Raw genomic sequence first — 22,624 nt, forward strand, 5'->3', positions numbered from 1 at the left:
GGAGGTTGAGAGAATGGGACGTGACTGCTGTTAAGTATAAATTTCTTTTAAGGGGAAAATGTTCTAAAATTATTTTGTGACAATTGTTGTACAGCAAAGCATACAGCAAAACAAATACACTAAAAACCACTGAGCACTTTAAAATGGTGATTGTGTGTGTGTGTGTGTGTCTGTGTGTATACGATACTGGAGTTTGAACTCAGGGCCTCAGTCTTGCGAGGCTTGTACTCAACCACTTGAGCCATGCCTCCAGCCTAAAATGTTGTATTTCTGTTACATGAAGTCTATCTCAATTATAAAAATGCTGTAAAGGAAAAGCATTACTGCTATATCCTTACAACTGTGTGAACTTTTACAGGTCTTACCTTGTCAGCCCCCATGTGAGCATGGAACATCTCCATGAATGCCCTTGTCCCTAAGTATGTCAGGAACTCGCTCTTTGTTTGACTGTTGCCTGGAGAAAGTGGCATTCAGCACTAAACCAGGCAGACTTCTGTAGCCAAGCAGCCTCTCTGGTAGAGGGAGAGCATAGAATGAATATGCCACACTTTGGAGCATATGTAGCTAGAACCTGTTTTCCTCATTGCCATCTGTGAGTAAGGTACTCACTAAGCAGGAGCTTTAGCTGACTCCTGTGAGCCCTCTGCTCTGGCACTGTTTTATACTGATAATTAGGAGGCAAAGCCCTTCATCATTTTTGTGCATGGTCCTTTGATGGAGGATTTGTACTGCAGTGCTCCCTCTCACTTGCAGATTAATTGAGGAGCTTGGGAGAAGCTGAGCCTGGACTTGCTCTGAATTAAGCCTTGTTAGAGACTAGATAGTTCTCATATTTTAAATTAACATTTTTCAGCCAAAGAAAGAAGTACCACCTAGTCCTTCCAGAATGAAACTCCTAAATGAGACTGAATCCCATGGGGATGTGCTCTTGGACAAACCCAGCACTGCTCTGGATACTGCCAGCTTGCCAGGCAGCAGAAACCAGCACCCAGTTCAAGGCAAGCGATCGCTCCCCATTCCCAACAAGGTGAGTTGGCAGGGTCCATAGGGGCTGTGACTCACCATCAATGGGAACATGGAGGCAGCTTTGTATATATAAGCTGTGTCTTTTGATTAATATCAAGGCAGGAAAGTTCTAAGAACTCTTTGACAATCCCTGCTAAAGCTGCCAAAACCTGGGCCTACCACAACTGATTCAGAGTCTGAGTTGGGCCCACAAATCTACATTTCACCCAGTTCCCTCATGTGTTCCCTAAGCAGATGTTTGAAGACTACAGTTGGAGAAGTATAGTCAGCCCTCTATATCTACCTGTTCTGTGTCTGTGGATTCAACCTGTCACATATTGAAAATATTCTGAACAAAATAGTTGCAACTGTATTGAGCTTGTATAGACTTTTTTCTCATCATTATTGCCTAAACTGTGTGTGTAACAACTTTTACATAGAATTTACATTGCACTGGGCATTATAAGTTAGCTAGAGATGATTTAAAGTAGATGCGAGGGCCTGTGTAGGTTGCACACAAACGCTGTACCATCTCATGTAAGGGACTCGAGGATCCTCGGACTTCAGTGCTCAGAGGGGTCCTGGAAACAGTCCCCATAGATACAGAGGGATAACTACAATATTGCTTAACTTTCTGTGAATTCAAGATATAGTTATGAAATTATTGAAAGTTATTCTAAAACCCAGAAGTAAGCATGAGTAGGGATATGAAATCTTCACTGATTGTGTTTTTTACCATTTGTTCTCAGTTGGGACTGAAGAAGACCCTGTTAAAACCACCTGGCTGCACTGGCAGTCTCATGAAGAAATCCTCTTCCTCAGGGTCTGTTTTGAGCCTGACATCCAGTGTGGGTGTGTCTCCAGCAGCAGGCAGAGGTGAGCAGCCAGCATCTCATGCTCAGACTCAACACTAGCCAGGCGAAGCCTGAATGATGTCTGTTCCACTGAGACTTTACAGAGCCTCCTAGTCTGCAGTACATGGTGGAGGACATGCTCTGAGCTGTGGGCTGGGCTGGATGGTAGGCAGGGAAGACATTGTCACCATCCCTACCCTTGGGTGCTTCCCTCCAGTGGGACGGTAGCTTCAGTTAGGGATACAGTTGCAAAGCACTAAGACACAGAAGGACATTTACGTGAGCCTGACTTCATGTCATCAGGCACATGTGCTAAGTCAGGACAGTCCAGATCATTTGGGGGCATGTGGCCCCTGTTAATCCTGGATGTATTTGGGCTCTAGTAATATACCTGTTGAAATCTGGGCCCTGGGTTCATCTTGCCTAGCCAAGGCTGCCATCTACTGGTAAAGAGAGAAACACTTATAGACTACTGGGAAAGACACCTGTTTTCCTGAGAAAACTAAAGAGAACTAAATCCTCTTCAAGTTACATTTGCTGTGTAGATGCTGGCTTTGTCCAGTACAGCATGGTGAGGGTTTGGTTCACAAGATGCAAAAAATATGAACTCCAGAATCAGACTGATGTGGAGTAGTAGTGACAACATCGACCTTTCGTGGTTCCTGTGGGCCCTGAAAGCACTCTGCCACATGCCCAGCCGTTCTGTGGCATGTGACCTGTTGAGGAGAGAAGCACTTGACTGCTGTGTTGTGAGGTGTGTCTTGCTTCCCTGACGCAGACACCTGCACACTTCTGTGTGGTATTTCTGTGGAGCCACACTGAATGAGGCTTCTGGTGTGTGCATGTTCCTCTCTGCGTGTAGCAGAATCACTAGGGTCAGATGAGATCGTGGGCAGGGAGGACCCTTGTACGACTGTTATGCACTGTGTTTATAAGCCATCCTGTTGATTATCCGCTTAAGTTTTTCTTTAAAAATCTTTTACCAGATTGACTTGTACATACTGGGTGTGTTGGTAGCTGAGTATTACTTATTGCTGTAGTTCAGCTACTGTCAATAGTGCCTAGGATTAGTATGATCTTATTATTACCTATTCATTTATTTATTTTTTTGGTGGTACTAGGGGTTGAGCTTAGGGCCTTATGCTCTTGAGCCATGCCCTAGTCCTTTTTGCTTTAATTTATTTTTTTTTATTTAATTTATTTTTCAGATAGGGTCTTGCACTTTTGCCTGGGACCAGCCTCAAACCACAATCTTCCTGTCTCTGCCTCCCACCTAGCTGGGAGGTGTGTGTCACCATGCTGGCCCTTTCATAATTTAAAGGGATCCCCCTGTCCACTGTGCAGTAGGGGATTTGTGACTGGACTCTCCACTTCTTCTCAGCAAGGATAGAGTTCTGCTGCCAACATAATGAAGATAGGAGAGTTTGACTTTGGGGATGCTCACATATGTTTTGGTAACTGAAGAGAATTGGAAGACTCTCAGCTAAGCTGCAGGCAGCCTTTTGTTCAGCATTTGATGATTGCCTTATGGGCATCCAGGCATGGTTCCTATGTCAGATGTTAGGTACATGTACCAAAGGTAGCATATATCGTATACATGTTAAAGGTCATGGTTTAGAAATAGTGTAAGCTTGAGTGATACCTAGCCTTCATGTGTCTACTCTTGCAGCCAAGTCAAGCGAACTTGCCAGCATTCCTGCCAGCGGCTCCCGGCCTCTGTCAGACACTAGCAAGTTGGGCAGAGCAGGACCTGCCATGCTGCGCCATTCCCTGCCAACAGCCCCTGCAGGGGTATCCTGCAGGCAAGCCAGGAAGGCTGATGCTGCCCCATTGACCACAGCAGAGCAGCCCAAGGTGCCCACCATGGCTCCTGTCACCCAGCCCCAGACTCCAGATTGTGGAGGCCCAAGGCAGGACCCTGACTCTACTTTGTCAGCATCTTCTCAACTGAATAAAACCAGAAGCATAAGAAGGCAAGACTCCTGTCTAAAGTCCAAAACGAAGGCTGTGCTGACCCCTACAAATCCATTTAAAGTTCCTAAATTTTCTATTGGTAAGTAACAGATAAATTTTGACGTTTTCAAAATATTGAAGAAAGTCAAGTTTTGCAAAGTCACCCTTAGGTGCTGGTGCTCTGCCAGCTTTCTTTGCTCTGATAGCCTTTCCACAGCGTGTCCCACCACCTTTGCTCACGTGGTTCTGGAGGACGTCATTCCTCGTGTGGGACAAATCATTGCTCTCATGGTTTCCTCTGTATTGTTAAGTATTGTGCTGTGACTTTCTTTGTGTTTATCTGCTTAGAGGGTGTTTGAACTCTCTTGATTGGTGGATTGATAATTTTTCATCAAGTCTGGAGAAAGCTAGCTGTCATTTCTTGAAATACTTCTTCCTGTGTCTCGGGATTGTTGATGTTGTCTCTTAGGCCTCTGAGGCTCTGTTCTTGCTTTTTTCGGCTTTTTTTCTTGTACTACAATTTGGATTGTTCCTGTGTTTGTTCTTCCACAGAGTCTAGTCTGCTAAACTCACCTAGCTAATTTTCTCCATCTTCCCTTTAAATCCTTGAACATATTCATAATGATTGTTTTAAAGTCTGTTCTAATTCCATTGTCTCTGTCATTTCGGGGTCTGTTTCTAAGGGGCTAATTTTTTTCTGGTTATGGTCACATTTTCCTGCTGCTGGATGGTGTCAGTTTGTACATTTTTTAATGGCTGGATTGTGTTTTTCTTTAAGGAGTTGAGCTTTGGTTTGGCAGACAATCAGTGTGCAGCTAATCTTGATCTGTTCCAGGCTTCTTTTGAAGTTCTGATGGGGTAGGTGAGAATAACCATTACTCAGGGATCCGTTAGCCTCACTACTAACATAGGATTAGCTGAAGCCTCTGCTGGATGTCCTGTGTGTTCAGCCTGCTTTGTCTGCTCTGGCTGGTTGGAGTGCCACATGAGCTCCAGTCCTTTTTCCCAAGAGTTGCTCTTGTCTTGACCTTATGGTCTTGCCCTACACAAGTGTGCTGCCTCCATTCAGTCAAAGATTGAGAGCTTCCGCCAACATTTCTAGAGCTCTGTGTGGATCCTTCTTTTGGTCTCTGACCTGCAGATTCCAGCTGCCTCAGCCTCCTGGACTCCAGCCCCTGTCTCTTCCAGTCAGTGAGACCACCCTTCCCTGCCCTGCCTTGCATGCATCCTGACTCCCTGCCTTGGCTGTGTCATGTGCCTCCAGCAGAGAGTTGGGCACAGAGTCTGGTGGGTAGAAGGCAAGTGTTGGTAAAGGCTCAGTGAGTTAGTCTAACAATTTTGTGTAACACAGAAAGTTCAGTTCTGTCAGTGGGCAGTGGCCATCACCTTCACAGCAATGGGCCTCCTATTTTGTTAGGAGCTGTACTCCTACAGAAATTTAGTAGGTAACAGTAAAAGCTTTAAACAGGGAAATATAAAACTAACAAGAACATCAATTTATCACTGTGGTTGTGGTTCTTCTGTCTCTTAGTGAACTTTCCGTGGGGCCTACACATCAGGTACGAGGCTTGTCCCTCAGTTACCCCAGGTTGTCCAGCTTGCTCTTAGGGCTTTAGGAATGAGCAGTCCCCAGTCTTAATTTTCTGTGGAAGAAAATGGGATCAGAGGAACCTAGAATTTGGGATCCAGTCCAGTCTACAGAAGGATAGTAAAAACCTTAAAAGCCATGAGCAGAGAGCTAGAATCTGGTAACAAATGTATTGCAGTTTTTCTAAAATTTGTTTGCAAAATGAATTTAGTGTTGGTGTGCCTTACATAAGTGGCAAGAAAAATGGCATACTGCATTATAGTCTCATTTAGAAACCTCTTGAGGCTGGAAAGCAAACCAAGGCAGACACAGAGTTCCACCTGTGGCACCTCATACCCGGAGGTTCCAGGGCCTGCCAGGAGGTGACAGTTTTATTCACTCACAGTAAGGCTGGGGACCCTATCACCAGGCATTCCGTGAATGTTTTCAGATATGTCAGTGCCGCCCATTGTATTCTGTTATAAAGAGAACAAAGTCTTACTGCAAAATTATCATATGGCCATAAAAATATGAATACTTTTTTAATTTGGGAGGAATCAAGTAGGGAGAAGAAAGTAAATGCTTACCTTTGTTCACAAAAGTATATTTTGTCAAATTGCTAAAGACTACAGGCAGCTTAGAAGAAATTTCCTTAAATGTAGGAAAGAAAAACATTTAAACAAAAAACCATCAGTGCTTCAAGCAAGTGACATAAAGCCCCATGGATTTTATCAGCTCATCTGGTCTCATGTACCCAGTCTCTGCTCTGCTTTATCTTAGTCACTAGAGCTCTGGAAATTCTGTCTAGTTCGTCCATGGGTCTTGAAGTTACCAGCAACTTGTTTTCAAAAGTGCATGCTATTTAGGCTGGGGATGTGGTGCAAGTGGTAAATGCCCTGGGTTCAATTTCCAGTACTGCAAAGGAAAAAGAAAAAAGTACATGCTACAGTTTTTCCATGAATCTGAATCCCATGGTAAATGCTTTTAGAGAAGGATCTAAACTGTGGCTGTCAAAAGACAGGATTTCAGTGTGAGTCTAACAATTGACAAGGAAATGCAGTTATTTTTATTGTACATAGCCTCCTAAGATAACAGACAAGACTGAAAGAATCATGCCAGAACCATCAGACATCCATAAAATTCATATGATGTTTGGGATAATATATACATGCTAATATAACCTGAAGAAGATTTAGTTTCATTTTATGTTTGGCAATGCTTCCCATATCATCCAACATAATCCAAAGCCCAGTTGGCTCCTCCTCTCTGCCAAGGCGTGAGGAGGGAGTCGTTCAAGGATGTCCAGGGACCCAGCTGGAAAGTCCCAAAGTCAAAAAGAACTTTGATCCTGAGGAAACACGCCAACAATGTCAAAATAGTATCATAGATCACTGTGAAATAATAGTCAATCATTTAACCAGAGTGATTTAACAGAGTTATAAAGCGATCACATTATTTGTATATAACATGATTAAGAGACTTTAAAAGCAAATAGAATAAAAGCAAATAGATGAAAAAATAAAAAAGAAGCTTAACTTTTTTAGGGCTCTGTTTTCTTAAGTAATCAAAACCTAGTAAAGACAGTAGAAAACACAAGAAATTACTTAGATAACACACAAAATCTCTGTTTTCTGTGCCAGTTACCAAAAGATAAGGAAAACTCCTACATTGTGGCTGTGTCTCTTTGAGGGAGGCACTTGAAAGGCACTTGGATTTGACGGGATGCGAGTGTGACCAAGGTGTCGCGCGTGCATCATAGCACAGAATGTTGTAGAGGAGGATAGTGCCTGGAGTGGGGGCGCGTGACTCTGCAAAATGTAAAAGCAGAAAAAGTGGTGGTTACACGGAACAATTCAGATGTGGTACGGAAAGCCACTGTCCTGGGCCACATAGCAGAGTCAGAACTGGGGAGGGACAGCTTTCAGGAGCTGACTGGAACCCATGGAGAGGCCCCAGCTGAATGGAAACAGCCGTGCAGAAGACGGGAGAATTAGAAAAGCAGATTTGCAGAACTAAAAATCAAAACCTTGTAAATTTTAACTAAGAGTAGATAAATACTTCAGGAAAACCTTATTGCTTTAAACACAGAATTACTATATTCTGGTTTTATGTCAGTTTGTTAATGCTCATTTAACAAAATATAAGCAGTTTTCTTCTACTTATAGCAACTTGACCTCACACAAATTTTCTCTCATAAGTCCATCCTCACACACATTCTGTGACTTGCTCGGTCCCTGTGCCACCTACTCAACCCTGCAGTTTTGCCTTATATATTTTCTTTCATTTTTAGAACAAACCAGTCTTTTTTTTTTTTTTAAGGACAAAAATCTTATTCTACCACACAAAATTCTTTCTCATAAAAACAAAATTCTCTTGTTTAAGCTTTCCTTACCAAAAATACATCTTCATAAGGATATATTTTATGTCTTTCTTATAGTTTTCCCCATGAAAAGTGCATCTTAATTTTCTTCTTATGGTCTTTGCTCATAGAATTACCTGTAGGAATTAGGATTTTTAACTCTTAGTAACCTTAATTCCTAGTGAAGAACACAGTCTTGAACTGCTCATCATAGACCAACAGTTTATCAACATGTTTTACAATTTCTGGAAACATGCTTTGGCCTAGAAAAAATTTTAATGTGGAATAGGACATATTAATGCACACATATATTTTGTCTTTCCTATGGAATTTAAGTAACCAAGAGTGAGCTGTGTGCTCACGCCTGTAGTCCTAGCTACTCAGGAGGCAGAGATCAGGAGGATTGTGGTTCAAAGCCACCCTGGGCAAGTAGTACCTGAGACCCTATCTCGAAAAACCCTTCACAAAAATAGGGCTGGCGGAGTGGCTCAAGGCATAGGTCCTGAGTTCAAGCCCTAGTACCGCAAGAAGAAAGAAAAAGAAAAAAACCAAGAGTAAGTTTTATATTTATATTTGGTAATTGATATTTCAGTTTTTAACTTAGAAAAAAACTCAGATGTTTTATGAGTATCTCTTACTTTATATACAAGACTTTAAATTACATGAAAATTGTATTTCTAAACATCCCTAATTAACTTATATATTTATTTATTGAGTCAGTTTTGCTAACCTCAAACTCGCCATGCTTCTCCCTCTGCTTTCTGAGTGCTGGGGTCACAGGTGCACCACCATACCTGGCTTTTATTTAATCATTTTTAGTAATTAATACTTAGGTTATTAATGAAAACTGAGATATTAGACAAGCATAGTCATTTTATTTTCTGGTCAAAGAAAATGCCTAAAAGTTAATTGCTGCACTTAATACTCAAGAGGCAACAGTTACTCTGTATATTTGTATATTTGTTCTTGTGTCAGTCTTACACTTTTATGATCTTAAACTTTTTTTTTTTTTTTTTTTGTGGGATTGGAGCTCAGGGTTTTGAGCTTGCAAAGCAGGTGCTGTACTACTTGAGCCATAACCCCAGTCCATTTTGCTCTAGTTATTTTGGAGATGGGGTCTTGGGAACTATTCACCCAGTCTGGCCGATCCGCCCCATCTCAGCCTCCCAAGTAGCTAGGATTACAGGCATGAGCCACCAGCACCTGGCTGCTTTTATGATCTTAAACGTTTAACAGAGATCAATATAACCCCTGGCTAGCAAACCCAGACAAAAGTGTATGCTAACAATTCTAAAGATATCTTCATTTTTATTTTACCAACACATTTAAAACCAGATTCTTTTTCTTTTTTTTGGGGGGGGGGCGGGGGTGGCACTGGGGTTTGAACTCAGGACCTTATACTTCCTGGACAGGCACCCTACTACTTGAGCCACTCCACCAGCGCCCTAAAAGCAGCTTCTTTCTAAAAGCTTTACTTTAGTCATATGGACTAAAGGCATTTGGGTTAATTAGTATAATTTCAGCAGTTTTATTTTATGTGAGCTCTCATTTAACTGAGTTAGTTTGAACAGAATCTGTAAAGGGTTTACATAGACAAAGCATGCAACAAGACCACATGAATAATACACATGAACACACATGTGCACAAGGTCTTATCATTGTCATTGTACAATTTTAGTTACGAGGCAGAAAATTATAATCTCACCAGTTTACATTTGAATCCAAATTCTCTTTCTGACAAAATGGGACAAGTTCATCTGGCTAAAGTTTAAGATGTTTATTTTCCCGGTTAGAAAGTCTCAACAAAGGCTGTGAACTCAATTTTGGGTGAAGCAATTCCCATTGCAGCTTGGTTCTTAAAAGTCCTTCTCCCCCTTTCTTTTGTCAGTCTTCAGTGAGTTTAGAGGTTAACTCTTAGATGCTTATGTTTTATGTAGGAGTGGCTGAAATAATCCTCCACGTGATCTGGAATTAATGACAGAATTTTGTTTACCAGTATGGTTCACTTGATTAATTTTTAAGCAGGTTTTAAAATACTGTTTGCAGTTTTTCTTTTTCCTGGCTGTTGTCTGGCTGTGTGGCAGACAAAGCAATTTTTATGCCAGACAGAGAGATCTTTTATTTTTGCCCTGGGCTCAAGATTTTGGCTGAGGCATTAGGGTGGTTTAAAAAGGCAGAATGGTCTTGTAAGCCACCATTGACTGGCCATCCCTAAATTTTCATTTCTACCAGGGCTGACTCAGGTGAGTAGGCTGCCATAGAGCTTCTGTGAGTTATAAAACCACTAATTTGAAAGGTTTTATTATTTTTCTTTTCCTATCTTGACTGAAATGTCCTAAGAAAAATTTGTAAGCAGTCTCTGCCCTGTTTTTATTTCAGTTTGTCTTCATCTTAATACAAGCAAAAAAGTCAGCAGATTCAATAGGCAAAGAAAAAATATAAAAACAGGTAAAAAGCCCTTACCTATAAGTATACTTTAAGAATTATCCTTTCTCATGGATTTAAAAAAAGGGGGGAAAGAAAGCAGTGGGCCACAGCAGAACTGGCTGGGATCCCCAAAGGGCGACTTTCTTTGCAAGCTTTAGAATTAATCCCACTTTATTTCTTTCAGTCTCCAGAGAGCAAAGAAATCCCCTAAGTGCTGTCAAAGGACAATAATGCTTTGGGAGATGTTTTGATTTGACAGGTGTACCTGGCACATTTGTCAGATGGCCTTTGCCCTAGTTTGTCTCACCTGTGACTGAGGTTTCTCTGGTGGCATGGACTGCCTGTGCCTGGCAGGTGCCCTATGGTAAGCTTGCCTGTCCATGGCCAGGCTGTCTTTGTGCAGGAGGCTGTCTTCCAAGGTGAGAATTTCTCATACATGGTGGCATCTGCTCTACTGGGTCCACCACACGGAATGTTTTATTTTTGCTTCCAGAAGATTTTCAGAAACAAGTAGGGAGGGAAATAATCCAGGTGTGGTGGTGCACACCTATAATTCCAGCACTCGAGAAGCTGATAGGAAGATCATGAGTTCCAGGTGAGCCTGGGCTATGTAGTGAGACCCTGTCTCAGAAAAAAAAAAAAAAAAAAAAAAGTACTGCTGGCAGAGTGGCTCAGGCAGTAAGAGCACCTGCCTAGCAAGTGTGAGGCCCTGAGTTCAAGCCCCAGTGCTAGCTGAAAATAAAAAAAGTACAATAGTCAAATCACTTGTAGACACATGTAGTCAAATCAAAATGAAACCAAAATAAAGGTTCTTGCAAGAAGTTCTAAGTTAGGCCTGCCGAGCAAATAACATTGAGCAAGGCACAGAGAACCAAAAGAGAATTCACCACAAGAAACAGGAAGTCCTCTCAGAGTGTCAGGTCTGTGGAAATCGGAGTCCTCACTTTGACAGGGTCCTTATACCAGGGAGGGCTTCCAGAAAAGACTGAAGTCTGTTACTGTCCCCTAAAGGATCAGGCTCCCTTATTTTTCACTTTTTTTTTTTTTTTTTTTTTTTGGTGGTACTGGGGTTTGAACTCAGGGCCTTACACTTGCTAGGTAGGTGCTCTACCACTTGAGCCACACCTCCAGCCCCCAGGGGCCCTTATTGAAGGCAGCCTCATCCCAACCAGATCCAGATGAAGTCAGTAGGGAACTGCCACCAAAAAGAGAAGCCTAGACCTGGGAGGTGACCCAGGAGGACAGAAACAGGGAGCAGAGCACAAAGGGTTCTGTGTCGGCACCAGGAGCCGCTGGTCTTTTCAAAGTTGGCCTTGTTTTAGGTCCCACTCTGGACACCAGCTATGTCAGCCTACATAGCAATGGGAGAGTCTCCAGGGAATCATGACATGTGTTTGGGGATAACAGTACACTGCAATGGAGACACGCATGCTGAGGTAAACAGTGCATTCAGAGAGGCTGAGGCAAAGTGCGATTCTGAAAGGCAGCCCTGAGGAGGGTGGCACAGTCTGAGGTTGAGCAGAGGGGCGGGGCTCCTCGAGGAAGTCACTTTTGTCTGTGGCTACCATGGCTTCCATGCAAGACTGTGGTCCTGGCAGTTTGGTGTGTGGGGTCCTTTCCTTATACTGATCTGCAGAGACATGAGGTGCAGCAGTTGGAGGGGAGGGACGAGGTCCCAGCTGCCTGTGCCTCTGGGGGATCAGGAGTGTGGAAAGGGAACCTGAGTGGCTTTGTGGTCTGGTGCCCCAGGAGTTGCCACTCACTGCAGTGGGAAGATGGGAGGGCAGTGGGGAAAGAACCATTCTGCATATGCCTGGTGCAGGGGAGGAGCCAGAGGTCAGTGGAACCACAGCTGGAGGTGGAATTGAGAAGGTAGCTGAGCTGTGTGTAGAGCAGAAGCTCAGAGGGTTGGGCTCATCTGGGCAGTTCAGGCAGGTGCGTGTTCAGGTGTTTGTCTTTCATCTCTCCAAGTGCTGGGGGCTGTGCCTTGCCCTCAGGCCATGCACTCAAACTATAGTCACAACGTTAGTTGTCCTACTGGCTGCCAGCTGCTTGGTACCACAGAGTTCTGCCAATCCCTGGCTTTTTGTTGGTTTTCACTGCTATGTGGCTTTGGTGGTCCTCCAAAACCTGCATCTTACTTCAGCAGGCAGCTATTCCTTTCTGACTGCGGCTCTTACATACCTGTCATTTGTTAGGGACTACACTGTCTGCACAAACCCAGCACTGGCTGAGAGGCCACAGGACTGGCCATGCAGTTAGGATGTGCACAGCCTGTGGCTGCTTGACTGCAGTCACCTGTAGTTGTGCACTGCACAACTGCTTGGGGGCTGTGACAGAGAGTTGAGAAAGGCTGGAGCCCTCGAGCATGGGCACAAAGTGGACAGAGCCTGTGATGGAACCTTTCACATAGGTGCTTCCTTAAAACGTACACCAGCGGAAAATGGGATTGTTTGTAAAGGGGTCCAGGAGTACACAGAGTTACTTGTGTGAATTGGTGCTTCCAGAGTCATTCGGGGATGGAAAGTTAGAGTGACCCTGGCCTTGGCCTCTGTGGTATTGAAAGCCATGTGGAATGCCACCATCTACCCGCAGAAGGAAGCCATTGTCAGTCATGGTTCCATGCTCAGACAAGCCCTGGTCCACTGGGAGGAATGGAGAGCTGTATCCTCCATGTGAGAGCCCACAGGGATACTTTCCCCCACTTAGCCTGCAGTGAGTGTGCTCACTGAGGTGAGTGGGGACTACAGAGGAAGGGAGATGAGCAAAGAAGCCTGGCTCAGCAGTCAGCCAGGAGAAGTCACCAGAGTTCAGAAAGAGACCTCCATGGACTCCATGGGGTTGGTGGCCTGAGGGGTGTCCCCACATGGAGAATGACTCCAGGTAGCGGTTAGGGGACAATTTAGTCACAGGACACCCCCCCCACCCACACACACAAAAGGAAAATAAAGGAAACAAAGAGGAGGGTAGGAGTAGGTGGAGGCACCCTGTAGCCTGACTAAGGGCATTTGCAGGCCTAGCGTGATGCTGAGGCCACCTGGGCCACAAAGGTGGGGCTTGCGGGAGCAGGATTCTCATCTCCTGGGCCTAGAGAACTTCATTCTGTAAATCTGTGACTCGTCTTGACAGAAGCAGTTTTTAAAGTTTAGGGAGGAGATGGAGGGGCGGTACAGACTTGCCCTGGGATATGACTTTGAAGAGGTGGCTGCTGGGGGCAGGACTGGGAGGAGGGAAGGAGGCCGGAGTGGCTCTGATGAAGGGAGGAGGGCTCAGTGGGGCAGCTGGTGTGGCCAGGGAGAGGACACCTGCAGGAGCAGTGTCTTGGACCTTACCAGGCCTGCTGAGAAGGGAACTGTCAGTGGTTGGGTTGGGACCACGCTGATGGCTTCCTTGCTTTTTGGCATGGGGGCTTGGGGCTTTGGGGCCCCTGGGTGCACATTGCCGATTATTCATCTCATTGGGGACCAGCTTTGAACCTGTTTACTGGGGGAAGAGTGGTGTGGCGGGATGTCTGGGGCATGCACTGGCCTGTGCACTGTGGCTGCTGAGCCCTGGTGCCCTCTGGCCTGCTGCTCACCACTTTTCCAATACCAGATGGAGGTGAACACAGGGAGATGTTTTTTATTGTAAATCAGTGCATGATTGATGTGCTATTAAACTCTTGGCTCAGTCAGGCTTGCCTGGGACTCCACTCATGTCACAGTATCATTTCCATGAGGACAGACATTCCTAGCACCATGCGCCAGGCAGAGATAATGCTGAACAAGCCTGCTGTACACACAGGCCCAGGTCTGGGAGAGGTTAGGAGCTAGGGTGAGGGAGAAGAAAGAAGCTCTTTTCTCCTCTGCATCATTGCCCAAAGCCCTCACCTTGGCTGCTGTCCCTGTCACTGGTGGGTGCCCCTGAGTGGCTATTCTGACCTTCAGCCTGTATGTGGTGGTGCCTCCCACACTGCACATTGGGAAGGTGGAGTCATTTAGAGGAGAATTGCCTCGCTGGTGGAGATTCCCATGTGATACGCATTCCACTTGATCTTCGTGTTGCTGATTGTGCTCTTTTCTCCATCTCAGGTGAATCCCCAGACAGTTTAACACCACAGTCCTTCCGTGCACAACGGCTGCAGTCGTGGGCGGCTGGCAGGTAACTGATCCTGGTCGTCTTCTGGTGACTGAAGGATGATCTAGGATGACTGTCCAGCTTCCCATGGTGTGGGGGCTCCGGCAGGGTGTGAGCCCCTTTGTCTCTCTGGGAACTCATGGGTGGTTGGTCACCAAGGGTTCAGAGTAGAATGATGCAGTGATTCCCATCCCAGGCTGGAGGGGCCGTCAGGCCAAGATGAGGTCCTCACATGGTGGCACTGGCCCCAGTCATCCCCCTTTTTGCATCCTTTACTGGCACTTACTGAAGTCAGGTGCCAGCACAGCCCTGTGTACTTGGAGACCTCATTTCAGTGCTTCTTAGCCTTGTCCGTACCTCAGAATCTCCTGCCTGGAGTGTGGTGGGGCAGGGAGGGACTGAGACCCTCCCTGCAGATGTATTTGCATCTGCAGGTTGGGTCCTGGTACCAGCATGTTGTCAGGGCCAGTCATTGCTCTGGACTTTGCTTGGCTGGGCTAAGCAGAATAAGACCTGGGCTAGGACACCAGAGAGAGGTACTCCTGGCTCTGCTATTGGCCAGCCTGGGGCTATCAGTGAATCCTTTGGTGACTCTGGGCATTCTGGCCTCTGATGTGATCTTGGGGTGTACTTCATTGGGTCAGAGCAGACAATTTCCTTCACAGCAGTTGCATGCTGAGGTGCTTTCCTCCTATACATGTATCTGAAGAGCAAACTCCAGAGCCAGGCAGCCACTTGCTACATTATACCTCTCTGTGCTTTGGTTTCCTTACGTGGAGATGAGAGAATGGCTCTGCTACCTGGGGTTCTGTTAAGGGTCACGTTTGTTCTCATCTTTGTTGTCGCTGGTGTACCCACAGCACTTTCTGCCTGTGCTTCTTGCAGGGAACCTGTCCTTCAGTTAATGTTAAAGTTTGTGTCTAGACTCTGTTTTAGTTTTTTGTTTGTTTTGGTGGTGGTATTGGCGTTTGAACTCAGGGCTTTGCACTTCCAAACTTTTCTTGTGGCACTGGGGTTTGAACTCCAGGCCTCACGCTTGCTAGGTAGGTGCTGTGCCACTTGAGCCACTCCACCAGCCCTGTTTTGTGTTGGGTATTTTTAGACATAGGGTCTCATAAACTATTTGCCTGGAGCTGGCTTTGAAACGAGATCCTTCTGATCTCTACCTCCTGAGTAGTTAGGATTATAGGTGTGTGTTAGCGGTCCAGCTTTCTAGGGGTTTAAACAATAGAAATTTGTTTAAATTTCTGGAGGCTGGAAGTCCAAGACCAGTGCATCAGTAAATTCAGTAAATTCAGCATCTGGTGAGGACCTGTCTTGGTTCATAGACAGCACCTTCCCACTGCGTCCTCATGTAGTAAAAGGGTGGCCATGGTCTCTGGAGCCTCCTTCATAAAGGCACTCACAAGGGATTAGTCACCTCCTAAAGACCCCCTCCTAGCACCATCACCTTAGGACATGAGGCTTCAACATTGCAAATGTGTGGACACAAAAATTTAGTCCATAGTTGGTGACAATTAACTTGACTTGGCTTCTCTTTTTTTTTCTGGCAGTACTAGGTTTTGAACTCCTACTAGACAAAGGTTCTGCCACCGCAAAACCAGCCAACGTTAGGCCAGACTTACTGGTAGTCAGAGCCACAGGTGCTGCCAGGCACATGGGATGAGTGAGAACCAATTCCCTGCCACCACTTGCTGTGCTCACCATCAATCAGGGCCTTCATATGTGGGGACAAAATGTGTGCATGGAGTGGCCTGCCTGTCCATTCATCGCCCAGCCAGAGTCTGAAGGGAGTCTGAACTTCCTTATGGAGATGTTCATGATGCCATTAAAAGACCTCTAAGGTTCCTCCTGAGCCTCCCGCAGATGATGCTATCTGTGAAGTGTGGGCACACCTAACGAGGCTGTCTTAAATTACCTGTGAGGCAGAGGATAGGCACTGCCCACCGAGGAACCTGCAGCTCAGGCCAGGGTCTTATGGTGGGCTGGCAGCAGCCCAAGTCCTGCCCTCATTGAGCCTTCCTTCTCAGGGACAAGTCCCCAGCCTTCCTGGCTTCACTCCTCTGTTGAAACCATGGACTTAGTGCTGTATTAGCATGTCAGCTGACCATTTAGACTTCATTTTGTTCAGGTCATCTCTGCTCAAGACGTTGATGTTGTTTTTGCTAGGGTCGTTGTTCATAGCACTCCTATAAGACGGTCATCTGGCCCAGCTTCACAAATCCTCTCAGGCAGCATGAGGACCCCCATGAATTCAAGACGAATGTCAGCGTTGCCCACCCCAGCCAGCCGGTACCTCTCTGGCCTCCCACTGATGACACCTCAATCTGTGCCCAGGGCTCTGGCTTCACCTCTATGTGGACGTTCTCGGCGACTTTCTTCTGAGCCCCGGAAGAGATCTGCAGTGAGGTAAAAGACAAGGGTTGCAGGAAGTAGCTCATGTTCCCTAGGGTTCAAGAGGCCCTTGTGCTGGGGAGTGTATAGGCCTGCCAGGAAGCAGCCAGGATGAAGTAAGAAAAAAGGCCACACTAAAAGTACAAGACCTGGAGACTGGAGGTGTTGCTCAAGTGGTAGAGTGCCTGCTTTGCAAGCACGAAGCCCTGAGTTCAAACTCCTGTCCCACCAAAAAAGAAAAAGAAAACGTACAAGACCCATCATATAAATGGTTACAGGCATGTGTTTTAAGTGTGTTGTATGTTCACAAGTGTAAATATGAAAATGCTCTACTTTTTTCCTGTAAAATATAAAAAAAGTGTTTACGGACACTGCCATTTCCTGTGTTTTCCCAAGTAACCTAGTTTCAGGTCTACAGGGGTTCAGGGGTCTGGCAACAGATTAGCCTGGCCTGTGCCATGGTCACTGTCATGAAAGATGCAAAAAACCAGGTTGATGCAATCTGTGCTGAAAGGAACCTTGGAAATGATTTGGTCCTCCTTTTACACAGAGGAAACTGAGAACTGAAAAGGGGAGGTTGTGCTCACAGTTAGGCTGTTTTTTTTTTTTTTTTGGATGTGCTAGCACTGAGGCTGGAGCTGTCTACCATGGGAAATGCTTCCAGAAATGCTCTGTGCCCTGATTACAGCCCAGTTAGCAGCATTTTAGAGATGTCTTCTTGTAAGATTTTCCTTTTTTGCCTCCACAGAACTGAGCCAGCACAGGAGAGCAGCAGGAGGGCCAGCTGTGCACAAGTGGGCCTGGGCCTGTCCGCCGATGTGAGCTCTTCTCCATCCTCAGTGCCCCAAGCTCTTTGCTTTTCTCCAGAGAAAAGTGATTTTCCTCCTTCAGAAGGGCCTGCTACCTTTGCTACTCAGGATGAAGCAAGGCCATGTAAAGACTTGCATCCTGGTGAGGTGTGTGGAGGGTCACAGGCAGTCCTGGAGGTTGTGTAGTGACCCTAGGGCAGCTCCAGTTCCCAGTAGACCCAAGGGGAGGGCATCAGGACTCTGGGCCGTAGAAGTGTTTGGCCAAGAAGTTGGTCGAGGTCAAAGGGCAGGAAGTGGGATCAGGGCAGCTGCTCCATGCTAGCTGTGGGTACAGGGTGTGCTGTCCAGAGGGTAGCTTCCCTCCACTGAGGGCCTTCCCCAGCCTCTTTCTGAGCCCCCAAGGCCATAAGTAGAGCGTATGATTTTTCCCAAGACAGTTGACAAAGGTGCTGGACCCCTCCTCCATCTATGTCCCTGTTTAGGCTCTCCTTGTAGACATCGGGCTGGATCAGCTCACCATCGCTCCTGAAGTGGAAGGCAGACCCCAAGCCGACCTCCCTCTCATCGACTTCTGCAGCACGCCTGAGGCAAATATGGCTTTGGGATCTGACAGCAGGCCCCTGATCGACCTCATGACGAACACTCCAGACGTGGACAGAAACAATGGGGTGAAGCCTCTGCAAGCTGAGCAGCGACAGGTAATTCATGCTAACTTCAGTCCGGGGTGTTCTCAGTCCTGGGTTCATCACAGTGGCCCTGGAGGCTCCAAAGGGTTCATGTCACAGTGCAAGACCCACCTTTGGTAGCCTTGGCCTCTTAGAGGTCACCCACTGCCACCCCTTAAGGCATCCTGCCAGGCCAGGATGAGTTTGTGGAGGTCAGGGGCTGCATCTGTACCTCCACGTCCCCTGCATCCACAGTGTTTGAGGGTTTGAGGCCTCTCCCATGCCTTAGATGCGATGGTCAAAGTTTCCTTTAAATGCCCCTGACCTGGGCTGCCAAGTTGTTTCTCTGGTGCTGAGCCTCAGGGGGCTCTGGCTCACAGGTTGCCTCAGGCTCCCATTAGGAGCCATAGATGGTGGCACAAGGCAGCTAGCTGTGTTTACCTTGTCACCTCTGCTTTCTTCTAGCTGATTGACCTGGGTTCTCCTCTTATCCAGCTGAGCCCTGAAGCTGACAAAGAAAACATGGACTCACCACTTCTCAAGTTCTGAGCAGAGTACAACCTTCTGCTGTTTACTCTGCTGAAAGAACACTTACTCCTAAAGTGGATTTTGACTCAGAGAAACAAGTTTTAGAAGACATTGTATTTGATTTAAAAAAAAAAAAAAGGTTTAAATGTACTCACTGGGGCTGGGCTGGGGTGGTCACAGTATGGACGCGAGAGCTCCACTCCCGAGCTCCCCCATTCCTGCTTTTCTACTGGGCTGGAATAGACTACTCTAAGAGTTTTGTCTAGAGTATTTTGTATGTAAAATAGTGCCTATATTTAAACTTAAGTTTGTATGAAAAGTTAAATATTCTAGATTTAAATTAAATTGTAAGAGTGTATTAAAGCATACTTGGTTTTTAAGCCTAGCTTGATTTTCAAATGTGCATATTTTCATCACTCCAATCCCTGTGGGAGACCTGTATTTTTCAGACTTTAAGAATAATTTTTGAAATTTAGTGTGAATAACAATTGGTATAAATATAGGCACCTGGCCCACGCCAGCTCCTCGACTGGCCAGGTATGGGAACCTGCATTGTTACTGTACCCAGTCGATTCTGGTGTGGCGACAGCACCTGAAGAGGCTTCTCTGGACAGCTGGGGTCCAGAAGGAAAGAGAAATACAGACCAGGAAGGGCCTACCCAGATGCAAAGGTGAAGGGCCTATGGCCAGGCCTCCAGAGCTCTGTGTTGGGACTGATTCCTAGCTGTGCAGTTCTGGGAGGTGTGCCCAGTGGGAGCCTTTGGAAGCAGTGGGAAGTGAAAGCACTGTGCTCTGCTTGAAACCTCTTACTTTCTGAAGACTGGGTGGCCCAGAAGCCATTCATTTGTACACGTCTCCTTATCTACAAAGACATTTGTCTTTGTTCAGTGGCTTCAGAGCAGACAAAGCAACTAGCTGGACTTTATTTGTGTCCCTACACCAGTCTAGGGTTTCTCTCTGTACACAGTTGAGGGAAAGAGATTGTTGGGTGGACTTCTCTCTCTGCAGTTGATGTGGTGACTGACCATAAAGCTGCAATCTGGAGTGTGATCACCTTGGTGTCAGGAGGCAGAGTGAGGTGGATTTTGTGACCAGCACTGCTGGGCCTAGAGCTGAAGGCGTCCAAATGAGAGGCAGGGATTCTGGAAAGGTTGGGTTACTCAGCTGAGTTTTTCTGCTTCTACTAGCCGCCAGGCTTTCAGATAGGGCCTGGTGAGCTGGGCACCACTGGCTAATCCTAGCTACTCAGGAGGCAGAGATCAGAAGGTTCACAATTCAAAGCCAACCTAGGCAAACAGTTTATGAGACCCCATCTCGAAACCATCCCATTACAAAAAAAGGGCTACTGGAGTGGCTCAAGGTGTAGACCCTGAGTTCAAACCTCAGTACCGCAACAACAACAACAAAAATAGATAGGGCCTGGCAGGCTGCAACAGAGAACCCAGAGGAATTGTAGCACTTCTTCCTCCAATGGGCAGTGCAGAATTCTAGAATCCACGGGTGTGCACCATAAAAGGTCCTTAGATATCCTCGATGGGTCCCTCATTTCACAAGGGGGAAAAAAATGAAATCTGGAATTGAATTTATTTAGTATTTTTTAAGCCTCCAGTATGGGTGAAGCTGCATGTTCCTGGGGATTCAGTGGGGTAAAGCTGTGTGAACCCTGTGCTTGGGGCATGTTTGGTGGGGACTTAGCTAACCTGCGATAACCACATTGTGCCTCGTCCGTCTCCACTCACAGCCTGAGGCCTGGCTCAGCTTGTCTGCCACCTTCCCCTCCCTCCTGTGGCCGGCTGTCCTGGAAGGTTCAGCACTCTCCTCAGTCTACTGGTGTCCCTGGAGTACAGCACCCTGGAGTTCTCTTCTGATGGACAGAAGGCCCTCTCTAAGTGCACTGGTTGGGCAGCAGGCCCCCAGCCTCCTGTGCTATGGTCCTCTTCTCCACGCTGAAGCTGCTCAGTCTGGCAGAGCTCCCCCCCCCCAGTGCTGCTTCTTTGAACTCCCAGGCTCCCCAGAGGGTCACAGTAGTGATAGCAGCTAGGACTAATGTGCTTCTGATGCTCATGGGATGAGGGGCTGGCCATTTTCTTCTTAGAATGGCATGAAGTACCCTGGCTGTCACTGAAGTGTCACCCTCCCAGATTTCAGAGGTTCACCTTCCTGTGATTCTTACCATATTTCACAAACTTTGTGGGGCAAATGTCTCACATTTTCCATCTCTGAAGTCCACATTACTTCCATCCTCACTGTTGGCAGGAGGCATTTGGGATGTTCTTACCTTTGACACAGCTGGCCCATGATGGATTACACACACTGGACTCTGGAGCTGCAAAGTAGCTAAAATACTATGTATTTAACTGAAAAGGCAAATAAGTTGCAAAAGTGTGTTTTTTCCACTTTGTGAATTGGTTCCAGCACACTGGAACCTAAGCCCTATTGCCCTGGGCAGGCAATAATAAACTCCCACACCCAAGAAGGAAGGGCCTAGTCCTCTAGACTAAAAACTAATGACAGCCCAGCCTCGGACAGCCTAAACGTGTGCCCCTCAATCTGCTCCAGGTCAGGTGTGGAGATCATGTCTTCCCTTATCTCTGGGAAGTACAGATGAAACTGCTGCCCTGATGGGCATCTCCCATTTTCCTCTGAAAAGTGGTCATCCTTTTGTTCTTCATGGGGCCCTGGTACCCCCTTTCCTCCTATCTTGCATCTTGACCTGTAAATCCTTGGTACAGTGGCTGTGGCTCTCCAGTTGGCAATTGCTGCTCCTCTTCTTGGAAATGGGGACTTCAAGAGCCTCCCTCATTTACTCCAGGCCCTAAAACTTCCTGTTCTCAGGAAAACAATCAGCTCTTGCGACAATTCACATTTAAACACTTATGTCCACTGTTTACTTTTTTTTTTTTAATGATTTTATTGCCAACCTTTGGTGTGTTTGAGGTATTGGCCTGTTTTAGAACCACCTGCATTTGTACTGGCACTTCCTCCATTTTTCAGATCATGGTTCAAATCCTACATAGAATCAATTTAGTGGGTTATGTGAGCAATTTTATTTTATTTTATTTATTTATTTTTTGATCTTTGACTCCCTACTTTTCTTTTTTTTTTTATTATTTTATTATTCATATGTGCATACAAGGCTTGGGCCATTTCTCCCCCCTGCCCCCACCCCCTCCCTTACCACCCACTCCGCCCCCTCCCTCTCCCCCCCACCCCCTCAATACCCAGCAGAAACTATTTTGCCCTTATTTCTAATTTTGTTGTAGAGAGAGTATAAGCAATAATAGGAAGGAACAAGGGTTTTTGCTGGTTGAGATAAGGATAGCTATACAGGGAGTTGACTCACATTAATTTCCTGTGCGTGTGTGTTACCTTCTAGGTTAATTCTTTTTGATCTAACCTTTTCTCTAGTTCCTGGTCCCCTTCTCCTATTGGCCTCAGTTGCTTTAAAGTATCTGCTTTAGTTTCTCTGCGTTGAAGGCAACAAATACTATCTAGTTTTAGAGGTGTCTTACCTATCCTCACCCCTCCCTTGTGTGCTCTCGCTTTACCATGTGCTCAAAGTCCAATCCCATTGTTGTGTTTGCCCTTGATCTAATGTCCACATATGAGGGAGAACATACGATTTTTGGTCTTTTGGGCCAGGCTAACCTCACTCAGAATGATGTTCTCCAATTCCATCCATTTACCAGCGAATGATAACATTGCGTTCTTCTTCATGGCTGCATAAAATTCCATTGTGTATAGATACCACATTTTCTTAATCCATTCGTCAGTGCTGGGGCATCTTGGCTGTTTCCATAACTTGGCTATTGTGAATAGTGCCGCAATAAACATGGGTGTGCAGGTGCCTCTGGAGTAACTTGTGTCACAGTCTTTTGGGTATATCCACAAGAGTGGTATATATGAGCAATTTTAAAAAATGAAAAATAAAAACATAAGACTAGCTG

General features: G+C 46.0%; 1 protein-coding gene across 6 annotated transcripts in view; it reads left to right on the forward strand.

The window, feature by feature from the left end:
* LOC109699744 (tetratricopeptide repeat protein 38) overlaps positions 1-19,062 on the forward strand; it is a 49,236-nt gene extending 30,174 nt beyond the window's left edge. For 5 of the 6 annotated variants that reach the window (XM_074084704.1, XM_074084705.1, XM_074084707.1 and 2 more), the window contains 8 exons: positions 854-1,027; positions 1,755-1,881; positions 3,529-3,912; positions 14,236-14,305; positions 16,451-16,690; positions 17,424-17,631; positions 17,967-18,182; positions 18,615-19,062. In XM_074084704.1, coding sequence (XP_073940805.1) covers positions 854-1,027; positions 1,755-1,881; positions 3,529-3,912; positions 14,236-14,305; positions 16,451-16,690; positions 17,424-17,631; positions 17,967-18,182; positions 18,615-18,698 — 1,503 coding nt within the window. In that variant the 3' untranslated portion in view covers positions 18,699-19,062. Of the gene's footprint in view, positions 1-853; positions 1,028-1,754; positions 1,882-3,528; positions 3,913-14,235; positions 14,306-16,450; positions 16,691-17,423; positions 17,632-17,966; positions 18,183-18,614 lie in introns of those variants that run through there. The other variant, XM_074084706.1, reaches the window with a different exon arrangement.
* The last annotated feature ends 3,562 nt before the right edge of the window (positions 19,063-22,624 follow it).

The sequence above is a fragment of the Castor canadensis genome, chromosome 8 (assembly GCF_047511655.1).
Source record: "Castor canadensis chromosome 8, mCasCan1.hap1v2, whole genome shotgun sequence".
In the NCBI taxonomy this organism is placed as follows: Eukaryota; Metazoa; Chordata; class Mammalia; order Rodentia; family Castoridae; genus Castor; species Castor canadensis.